The sequence below is a fragment of the Chenopodium album genome, chromosome 15, assembly GCF_948465745.1.
Source record: "Chenopodium album chromosome 15, dcCheAlbu1.1, whole genome shotgun sequence".
Lineage (NCBI taxonomy): Eukaryota > Viridiplantae > Streptophyta > Magnoliopsida > Caryophyllales > Amaranthaceae > Chenopodium > Chenopodium album.
Window position 1 is genome coordinate 13,934,822 of NC_137848.1, and position 11,086 is coordinate 13,945,907.

Genomic DNA, 11,086 nt, shown 5'->3' on the forward strand with positions numbered 1-11,086 from the left:
AGATCCTTCATCTCATTCTCTTACAATTCAAAATTTCTAATTTCTCTCTCCTCTATTTTTCTTTTTCTTGAATTCATTCATTATTTTGTTGTTGATTTAATTTCCTCATCACCATTGTTGATAACCATATATTAATTTCAAAGTTCATTTTCTTCAACCTTCAATTTGAAACTTTATTAATGGAGTTTTTGCAATGAAGTGAAGTTAAAAATGGCGGATTTGATGTGGAGAAGATGGTTAAAATGACGGAAATAATTATTTTCTGATGAGACTCCATCATCTAAATCACTATGGCTAGGTTTGAGTTTTGAAATATGTAGCTTTCATATTATTTTGAATTTTTTTTAGTGATATTTGTGTATTCTATTATGAACAGTTCTGTTTTTGGTTATATTTTGGTATTTTGAACATTTTAAGGTTAAAATATGAACGTAGGATACGTTTCCTATAGATATATATTTTTACTGACATATATTTTTGGATTTATGAACATCTTAATTATAATTCTGAACAAATGATACATTACTTACAAACTTTTTTTAGATCTATGTATTTTGTAATCATTTTAAAAAAAAAAATTGGCATTTTGTACTTTATAAGGAAAGTCTGAAGGCTAAGCAGTGTCATCAGGTGCAGAAGTTTTTGAAGTGTCATCAGGTGCAGAAGTTTTTAAAGGGTGTTGAGTAGTTTGTGGTTAGGGTTCAGAAGTTTTTATAGGGAGTTCAGAGGTATTTGTTGGGTGTTAAGTGTTTTATGGTTGGGGTTCAGAAGTTTTTGTAGGGGGTTCTGAGGTATTTTTAGAGTGTTCAGTGGTTTGTGGTTGAGGTTCAAGCGTTTTTGTAGAGGGTTCAGAGGTTTTTGTAGGATGTTCAATGGTTTGTGGTTGGGGTTCAGAAGTTTTTGTAGGAGGTTTAGAGGTTTTTGAAGGGTGTTTAGTGGTTTGTACATAGTTGGGGTTCAGAAGTTTTGGTAGGGGGTTCAGAGGTTATTGTAGGTTGTTAAGTGGTTTGTGGTTGGAATTCAAAAGTTTTCGTAGGGGGTTCAAAGGTTTTTATAGGGTGTTTAGTGGTTTGTAGTTAGGGTCCAAAAGTTTTTGTAAGGGGTCCAAAGGTTTTTGTAGGGTGTTAAGATGTTTTTGTAGGGTTTTCATTAGTTTGTGGTTGGGATTTAGAGGTTTTTAAAGGTGGTTCAATTGTTTTTGACTGGTGTTCAATGATTTGTAATTGGTGTTCAGAAGTTTGAATAGATAATTTCGATTTTAAAAAAAAATAAAATAAAATAAAATAAAATTGAAAGAAAAAATCAAAAAGACAATTATATAGTAGAATATAGTTTCAATTTTACAATTTGTTCATGTTTTTGAGATATGTTTTTTTAGTGTTCTTCGTCTTTCACCATGGTAGTTTGTAGTTTTTAGAGAGAGAAAAATGGTGAGAAGAGAGAGAAAGTACAGAAGAATTAATTGAGGAAGGGTTTTAATTTATGAGAGGAGAGAGGTATTTTTTAAAATGAAATAAAAAAAAAATAGATATGACAGTTAAAGAGGGGAGGAACAGTTATTTTGTTAAAAAAAAACTGAACTCCATATGAGCTTCTTTCGTTTGAGCTTCCTCTGTTGGGCGCGGATTGGGCCTGGTGCACCTATTTAGGTGCACCATGGTACACATAATACTAATTGCCAAACCCTTAGTCACCGGAATAATCGTCTTGGGCTACAAACGACGGTCATGAACGTGATCATAGGCTTCGATATCTTGTAGTGGCCACCATTAGAAATCACCAACAATCATAAAATTCCTACAAAATAAATGTCAACTCTACAAAACACTGAAAACTACACATTAGTAATTTCTTTCCATATATTTTAGGGGATAATTAAGCATTCTATGTAGGCCCAAAAAAAAGCTAACGTTCAACCCTTTATTTATAGATGGACGTAGAACTCGTAATTTTCACCCACCAAAAAGAAAACCAATCCATACATATTAGATTCATACTTTCTTCTGCGCCTCTGCCTTTTCTTCTTCATCACTTTACTGAAAAATGGACGTTGCTACTGCAATCACTGTTGCTCAAACGCTCTTTGCGACGTTACAGTGTGCAGAAGTTCGAAAGCTTTGCTCCAGCTTTAAATATGAATCTGAGCTTGAGAAGTTGGTCGGAACTGTTGAAATCATCAAGAAGTGCCTTCTGGATGCCGACTCCAAGTGCCAGGAGCTCACAAATGAAGGCCAATACTGGGTCGAGAACCTCAAGGATGCCGTCTATGATGCTGATGATCTATTGGATGAATTCAACACTATTGCTCACCAGTTGAAGGGAATGCCTGGTGGTAATATTTCCAAGAAGGTACGCCGCTTCTTCTCCTCTAATAACCAACTCATATTTGCTTTTGATAAGTCAAATGAGATTAAGAAGCTTAGGGAGAAGTTGGATAGCTTGGCTAAAAACCGTCGGGATTTTGGATTTAGTGACCTGTATAAGCCTGTGAAAAGTAGAGAGGAGACCTGTTCTTATGTGTATGAACAGAGTATTATTCTATCAGAGACCATTGTGGATTTGTTGTTACAAGGTGACTCGGAGAATAATAGATCTTTTGTGACTATTGTGGGGATTGGAGGTTTGGGGAAAACTGCTCTGGCCCAGCTTGTGTTTAGTGATCATAGGGTAAAAGATGCATTCGGAAAAAATATGTACTGGGTTTGTGTGTCTTTAAATTTTGACATGAAAGATATTCTAAGTAAGATGATTAGTGAGAAGGAGCTTGGATTCCAGGATTTGCAAAGAAATGTTCGAAGTAAGATAGAGGGGAAAAGGTACTTGCTTGTTTTAGATGATGTTTGGTATGAGAACAGTAGAAAATGGGATGAATTGAGAGATTTCTTGATTTTAGGTGGAAAGGGAACTAGGATCTTGGTGACTAGCCGCTCCTTAAAGGTTGCAGGAGCTATTGGAAACTATCCAATTCACGAGTTAAAAGGTCTATCAGTTGAGGATTCTTGGGTATTGTTCAAAAAGATATCACTTGGACAAAGGGAAGACGAAGCCGTCACCGACCTTGTTGAAATCGGCAAAGAAATTGTGAAAAAATGTGCTAATGTGCCTCTTTCCATAAGGGTGATAGCTAGTTTGTTGCGTAATCAAGATATAGCAACTTGGCAGTCGTTCAAAAGTAATGATTTGGCTAACATGTGTGCTGGTGAGGACGGCATAATGCCAACATTGATGTTTAGCTATTATCACCTTGCTCCTGAGTTAAAAAGCTGTTTTAGCTTTTGCTCACTTTTCCCTGAGGACTATATCATTTTTAAAGCATATTTGATTCGTCTCTGGATGGCACAAGGATATCTTGTTCCAAGTGCTAAAGATGAGAGCATGGAAGATGTCGGTGAAAAATATATATCAATTTTATTGCATAGATGTTTTTTCCAAGACATTAGAAGGGACGGTATTGGTGAAGTTTGTTCATTTAAGATGCACGATCTTATGCATGAGCTTGCTAGAAAAGTAGCAGCAAAAGAGTCCTTGACATTGACAGCTTGTACAAATGATTTTGAAGGGAAAGTTCGTCATCTACACATTGACAGTAATAAGGGTCTGATTACCTGGTTTCACTCAATTGTTCAACTAAAACATTACGTACCGTTTCGAAGAGTACCGTATTGAAGTATTCCGTATCCACAACTAGTGATGTGGATGCAATTATTTCAAATTGTAGTCGTTTAAGGGTATTGGATTTGGAGAATTCTTTGACAAGTGCAAACTTGCCACATACAATAGGTAAATTATTACACTTGAGGTACCTAGATTTGTCACAAAATAATAAATTGGAGATGCTCCCTAAATCGATCGCCAAACTTCACAATCTGCAAACATTAAAATTGTGGGGATGCTATAAATTAAAGGAATTGCCTGAGGATATTAGCAAATTAGTAAATCTTAGGGTGTTAGATATGAATAGATGTTGTAGCTTGACTCATATGCCATCAGGGATAGGAGATTTGTTACATTTGAGGTACCTTGATCTGGAAAATAATGAATTGGAGATGCTTCCTAAATCGATAACAAAGCTTCGCAATTTACAAATTTTAAAATTGAGTTCGTGTATGAATCTGAAGGAGTTGCCTGAGGACACATGCAACCTTGTAAATCTTAGGGAGTTGAATATAGAGTGTTGTTACGGGTTGACTCATATGCCGGCAGGGATGGGTAAATTAACATGTCTTGAGAAGCTGACAACGTTTATATTGAGTAAGGATGATGATAAAAAAGGCAAGCTTAGAGACTTGGCAGCTCTTATCAATAACCTCAGTGATTATCTCTACGTTAAAGATTACGAGTACGAAGAATATCTGACATCTAGTACATGGTTGCTTGTAAAACTAAAGTCTTTAAAGTTAAGATGTGAACTTTTGTCTGCTCACCAATTTCATGAGACATTGGTGGAGAGCCTATTCTGTAATAACCAATTCCAGGAGTTGGAGATGGAGAACTATGGTGGTACCAAATTGCCATGTTTGTCGTTAGGGCTGGTGAGTATCGAATTGAGAGATTGTGATGAGTTGAAATATCTGCCATCATCACTGAGTCAACTATGCCATCTCAAATATCTTAGGCTCTGGTCTATGAAGAATATGGAGTACATAGAGTGTAATGCACCATCTCCATCAGCTTTATTCTTCCCGTCTCTTGAGATGTTAGATCTAAGATGGATGCCAGCATTAAAGGAATGGTGGAGGGATATAAGATGGACGGAGAAGGAAGCTGTTTTCATCCCCTCGTTTCCTTGTCTCTGTGAATTGTATATTAGATGTTGCAAGAGATTGACATACATTCCTCCATGTCCACTTTTGACACATCTGAAGCTTGAAGATGTCAATGAAGCGCTAACATTTTGTAAGAAAGAAGGCGATATTCAGAGCAATTTATGCGTCTTCAATTCCCTACTTAGGGATGGATTACAAAGCTGCTCCTCTTCTCTTCAAAAGCTCAATTTTTCGAATTGCAGGGAATAGAAAAACTCACCAACCTATAATCCCTCTCCTTATCAGGCAATATAGAGGGGATGCCATGGGGATCTCTTCACTCTCTTTCATCCTTGGAAATAAACAGGTGCAAAGAGGTAACGATACTGCCAAAGGGGATTCAGTACTTAACCTCCCTTCAATCCCTCATTCTTCATGGCTGCGAGAACTTGGAAGACCTTGCTTCAACTCCCTTACATCTTTCAAACGACTTAAACTTTCGTGGTTCACAAAACTCAAATCACTGCCTGAGGAAATGCGGCACCTCACCTCCCTCACAGTACTTGAAATTGGACATTGCAACCAACTGAGCTCGCCAAAAGATACCGGAAACCAGATGGGGAAGGCTGGCCCAAAATATGCCACATCCCTAATCTGTATATTCATTGAAGTCTACCATCGTCAACATTATAGTCACATACACCTCAAAGAGGTAAGGTAAGAACATATTAGCTTTTTAATATATATATATATATATTAATTTAACTCTAGTTTTTGCTTATCCCTCTTAATAACTAGGTTATTGATGTACAAATTCGTAGTAAATGATTTATGTGTTTTGAAAACTTACCTTTTTCCCTAGTGGAAATTTATATTTTACATTCCAAATTATATTTTATTTTACTAATGAATTAACAGCATTATTGAGGTCTTTTTTTTAAAAAATAAAAAATAAAAAATAAAAAAGTAAAATAAAGTGATGCACAAATGTTGTCAGGGTAATGCACATTTCTACTTCGAGTCTGAAATGAAGCAGTTTCTGTATAGTGTATAGTCTTCAACAAGGCAATCGAGTCAGTACTTCAGTTTGGATAGTTTCACAAGTAATACATCTCTCTAATGTGCTCTATCATACTATCTCAAGCAGTCTTTTATTTCGTATGCCCTTGTGAACTTTATGAGCAGTAGGAAAAAAAAGCATAATGTTGTTAGCTTAACTTGATTTTTTCAGATAAGTTCTATGTTGTTAATGTCGAATGTTGCTCTTTTTTTTTTTTTTTTTTTTAATATATTTTGAATGAGTTAGGCGGCCAGAGGAGGTCTACGTACCTGACTGATGATGGTGGTGTTCAGATATTGGTTGCAATTCATGCTTGAAAACAGAAATTTACTGACGTCTAGAGGTATTTATATACCAGTACATAGTTCATCATCAAATTAATTTGAATGACTATAATATTAAATTTATCTTTGAATTCAACCAAGGGAACTGAGAATATTACACTTCCATTTGCTTTCTGATGCATCCAATCTAACTGTTTTGTGATTCTGCAGAAACTGTGTTGGTATTGAATTTTGAGTAGCATTGTAAAACCGTGGTGATTTTTAGATGCAAAGGATGATACAGTTTGTGATGAGCTCGGCAAGAAGCTCTAGCTTTCTTACATGTAAGCTGCTCATAATTTTATCACTGCTACTTTTTTCTTTTTTGAAGGACGTTGTCCTTTCACCAAAGATTATAATTTATGCATTTCGATTTCTTGCAGCTCTCAAGTAGGAAATATGGTTAGATGATTGCAGATTTTATTTCTTGAAGAAAATACCTTGGCTTTATGTTAGTTTCCAACCCGAGTTACATTACATAGTGCTTCCTTTCCAGTGCCCTATACTAAATTGCCTTATAAGCCTCAAGAAAGGGAAGGGAAAAAGATAAAGGGAGGATATTGACTTGCAAATATCTGCCATGTTGCTTAACTTCAAATGGAAGAAGGGGCAGTTATACACTTGACTGATTGTCTGCTTTGGGATTGGTCGAAGCATATGGAATAGTGAGAAGATTGGCCAAAGTCTGAAGGTATTCCCTTTACATAATTTATCAACAATCGATAGCCCTATAATTTAAGCGCACACAAATGAATGACTTTTAAGAATTTGTGTAGATTATATGACTGGGGAACCTTGCAGATTATTTGCATCATAATAGACTCCTTTTTCTGTGTGTAAGAGACTAATAATAATTATTATTTCTGTGTGCCTTTGCAGGAACATTCATTTGTGATGACGCATCAATCAGATATTTCATATGTTATATGAAGTGAAGCTTTTACAATGGGAGGAAAAATGACAGATTGCTGCAGGTTGTTAATGTGTAAATTATTCCAAAGAGAATGAGTTGGAGATACGCACTGCAGGTAAAATAGATGTAATTTTATCAAACTTGGCTGTAGCAACTGAAGATCTATGTATTAAATAAATTTCTGATTTTAGCAGTGCCTCGCTCAAACTACAGATGCTCTTATAAGCTCAAATCCCTTGGGGTTATGTAAGTCCAATGAACATGTATGTTTACTTGAATTTGGTTTTCATTAGTACTTTATGCTGATTCGGTTTTGTGGATAGTGCTGCATTCTAATATACATCTCTGCATTGCAGGGTATTGCACATTTCTACTCTGAGTTGGAAATGGAGCTTTAGTACAGAAGTCATAGCATCTGGACCTTAGGCTATTAGCTTAACTTGTCTTTGCCGGATAAGTTCTATGTTATTGATGTTGACTTTTTTGGTTCTTTGGCTGACTGAGTTAGGGGAGGGGAGGGGAGGGGAGGTCTACATCCCTGAGTACCTGATTCTGGCTGATTAGATGGTCGTGTTGGTCGCAATTCATACCTGACTGATTAGATGGACAGATGGTGGTGTTGGTCGCAAACTCGCAATTCATACCTGTCTGATTGGATGTCTAGAGGTATTTAAATACATAGTTCATCATCAGTCAAATTTGACTGAGTTTAAGGTTAAACCTACATTGGAATTTAACCGATGAAACGAGAATATTACATGGACCATATGTATATGCACAAACATTACATTTCCATTTTCTTTCTGATGTATCTATCAATCTAATAAATTTATGGTCCTGCAGAAACAATATTGGTAATGGTTATTTGGCATTGAATTTTTAACAACATTGTGAAGCCGTGGTGATTTTGAGCTGCGAAGTGATGATAAAGTTTATTTAGTGACGACCTTGGGAAGAACTCTTGCTTTCTTAAATGTAAGCTGTTTTAATAAATTTGTCACTGCTTTGAAGGACTTTGTCTGTGCAACCCAAACTTATAATGTATACGCTTCCATTTCTTGCAGCTCTCAAAGAGGAGATATACTTAGGTGATCACAAATTCTATATCTTATGTGGTGCTTCCTTTTCAGTGCCTTGTAGTGAATTGCGTTACAACCCTCAAGAAAGGGGAGAAAATAAAAAATAGAGGGGTGGTCTGCTTTGGCATTGGTCGAAGTACATATTGGAATTGTGCGAAAGATTGACCTAAGTCTGAAGGTATTTCCTTTTTCATAAGTGGTATTGGAATTGTGCGAAAGATTATAGCATCACAATAAGCTCCTACTTTCTGTTTTCTTTTTTCTGTATGTAACAGACTATTAGTAAATTTTGGTTTTGTTAGCCTTTGCAAAAATAATCTCTTGCAATGACACAACAGATATTACAATGGGAGGGGAAATGACACTTAATTTGCTCGCAGCAGGTTGTTATTGTGATGAAAATTTTCCAAAGCAAATGAGTTGGAGATGCACTCTGCAGGTAAATAGCTGTAATAATTTTTAAAAGTTGACTGCTGCAATCAAAGATCTTTGTATTAAATAAATTTAAGATATTTGCAGTGCCTCAACTGCCTCAAACCAAACCAGAGATGTTCTTATAAGCTCAAAACCCTTGGGCTTATGTAAGTTCAATTAACATGTACGTTCACTTGAATTTGGTTTTCATTAATTCTTTACTTTGATTCTGATTTTGTGGCTAGTTCTGCTGTATTCTAACATTCATCTCTGCATTACAGGGTATATCCCTTGAAAATGCTGGTCTGTGGATGTCTCTACGTATATTGGAATCCCTGAAACCTTGATGTTGTAGAGCCTTGTTTAGATAAGGACAATTCGATGTACTCATTAATTAATATTGATTAGTGGAAGGGCTTGGTGCCGGCTTACGGTACCCGTGGTTTTTTCCCGAATTGGGTTTCCACGTATATCTTGGTGTGTTTTATTCTTATTGCATTTGTTCTGTTTAGAATTGTTTGTTGTTTTTGCTCAAGATTAGTCGTATTTTCCACTCTACAGCACATTATAGGACTATATAACCTTTAATTCAATACTAGCAAAATACCTCTCAATAAAGTTGGGATTGGTAGATGCTGCAAAAAGGATAATACTAGCAAAATGCCTTCCTACAAACATGCAAGCAATTGTAAGTCGGGAATAATTGCAAGTCAAGAGAACACATTGTTTGTAAATACTAAAGCATCAATGCAACACTATTGAACCTTTTATTGGCTCGTCTTCATAATTCAAAATCAATAGTAACAGTAATAAGATGCATGTCTGTATCACAGTTATTTGCTTCTGCAAAGATAATTATCATAGTATGTCCCTATCTTGGAATTTTTGAAATTTGGGACAGTGATTACAAAATTAACCGTGAAATCTAAATGTTGGTGGCTTTTGATTACTATTGCAAAGTTGTTTTGGTTTGTCAATTTTACTTTATCATTTAATAATCTACATATATTTAATTGTTAATATATTTACACTTACCTATATGAAGTTGTAAACGAAAGGACAAATGGCTTTATAACAGGTCAACATAATAGAAAATGGGACAGGTGTGATCAGACAAAGACAAACACTCTTCACTTAACTATACAAGGAGTGAAATATTGTTGAAGCTTAAAGGTTTTGATGATAATAAACACAAACTAGCAAACTTCATCTAATAAGAGTTCTTTAAGTGTTGTGATTAGAACACGTGAATTTGACTTTGGAAGTGGAAGAGTAACCTAGCTATGAAGATTTATAGAGATCTCAAGAAAAGTTAGAAGATAGGAGAAGAGTTCTCACACAGGAACTAACTGAGTTCCCTAATAGAAACTTGAAGACAGCAAGTTGAGAAGTTCAATTTGGCCTGCATTGAAGACAACAAGTTTCACAAGAACTTGGTCTGCGCAGTTCCAGTTGAGAGCTGGAAGAGAGGTGACAACAGGAACTCAGTCCTGGACTGCGTGAAACCAAGTATCCCGGTTTACAAAATATTGGCGAAGCAAATTAGTTTTGTTAAGTTTTTATCTTTTAAATTTGCTGTAAATATGTTTGTTAGGTTTACGCGTGAGACTTATTAGAAACGTGACACATGAGCTTGACAAGCTTTTAAATAGGAAAGTTTATAAAAGATAAGTTTTTAAAAAAAGATTTTCTAAAACGATTTATTTCTTAAAAATAGATTATCAAAAGATATTATTCTTTTGATGATTTATCTTTGATAAGTTTTCTAAAAAGATTTTCTTCTAAAATGATTTACATAAAACCGTGTTTTGGGATTTTGGTATATTAACATATTTATCTTTTGAAAACCCTACTTTCTATACGAGCAAGTCTTGTATAAATTGTAGAAATCTCATTTCATTATTTTCTATGAGTTTATGTGTGAAAAAATCGAAATGTGCTTAATTGTGTAAGTTTGCCAAGTCCATATCTTTGTTTCGGGTTTCATGCGTAGCTTACCTTTCATATACGAGGAGTCAATAGTCTGTATTGGTTGGGTTCTTGGGGTGTGTGTGATTTATCTTTGCATACAATTGTGTAGGCTTCTAGGTTAAAGCTGAGTGAGACAGTGCTCATGGAGTATGAGTGAATCTAAGTCAGGGACTTAGGTTGGGTAGAATAGGGTCCTACTGTGTAGCAAGTTCAATCTGAAACTTGTGAGTAAAAGTCCGAGTATAATAGGTTGTAACTTGTGTATTTGCCCTATTATAGTGGATTAATTTGGTTTTGAAAATCCCTTAGAGGATCGAGGTTTTACTTCCAGTTGGGCCTTGTTAGGTTTCCTCATAAAACATTGTGTGCATTGCAAGTTCCTTTACATTCTGTTTTTATATTCTGCAAAAGTAGTCACTAGGAACTCACAAATACAATTCACCCCCCTCTTATAGTGTTCGTTTCAAATAACAAATATAATGTAACACTATAAGAATAATACTCTACTGATAGAAGCACCATATATAGGAAAGAAATTTACAAGAAAGTTAGGTTGTGTGATTTCATCATGTGATTTAGTA

The 11,086-nt window shown here is 35.4% G+C and overlaps 2 protein-coding genes and 2 long non-coding RNA genes across 4 annotated transcripts; all 4 read left to right on the plus strand.

Annotated features, from left to right (window-relative positions):
• The first annotated feature begins 1,908 nt into the window (after positions 1–1,908).
• Positions 1,909–3,666, plus strand: LOC145580862 (putative disease resistance protein RGA3). The gene has a single exon (XM_081637948.1). It carries the CDS (start codon positions 2,044–2,046, stop codon positions 3,664–3,666), a length of 1,623 nt encoding a protein of 540 aa, XP_081494074.1. The 5' UTR covers positions 1,909–2,043.
• Positions 3,667–3,953: 287 nt separating this feature from the next.
• Positions 3,954–5,573, plus strand: LOC145580863 (putative disease resistance protein RGA1). Its single transcript, XM_081637949.1, has 3 exons — positions 3,954–4,896; positions 5,009–5,457; positions 5,544–5,573. Exons 1-3 carry the CDS (start codon positions 3,954–3,956, stop codon positions 5,571–5,573), a joined length of 1,422 nt encoding a protein of 473 aa, XP_081494075.1.
• Positions 5,574–6,306: 733 nt separating this feature from the next.
• Positions 6,307–7,291, plus strand: LOC145581970 (uncharacterized). The gene is made up of 4 exons (XR_014099714.1): positions 6,307–6,412; positions 6,512–6,819; positions 7,008–7,156; positions 7,236–7,291. It is a non-coding gene; the product is annotated as an uncharacterized LOC145581970 (long non-coding RNA).
• Positions 7,292–7,603: 312 nt separating this feature from the next.
• LOC145581971 (uncharacterized) lies at positions 7,604–8,948 on the plus strand. Its single transcript, XR_014099715.1, has 6 exons — positions 7,604–7,707; positions 7,885–8,016; positions 8,106–8,298; positions 8,459–8,559; positions 8,640–8,718; positions 8,816–8,948. It is a non-coding gene; the product is annotated as an uncharacterized LOC145581971 (long non-coding RNA).
• The last annotated feature ends 2,138 nt before the right edge of the window (positions 8,949–11,086 follow it).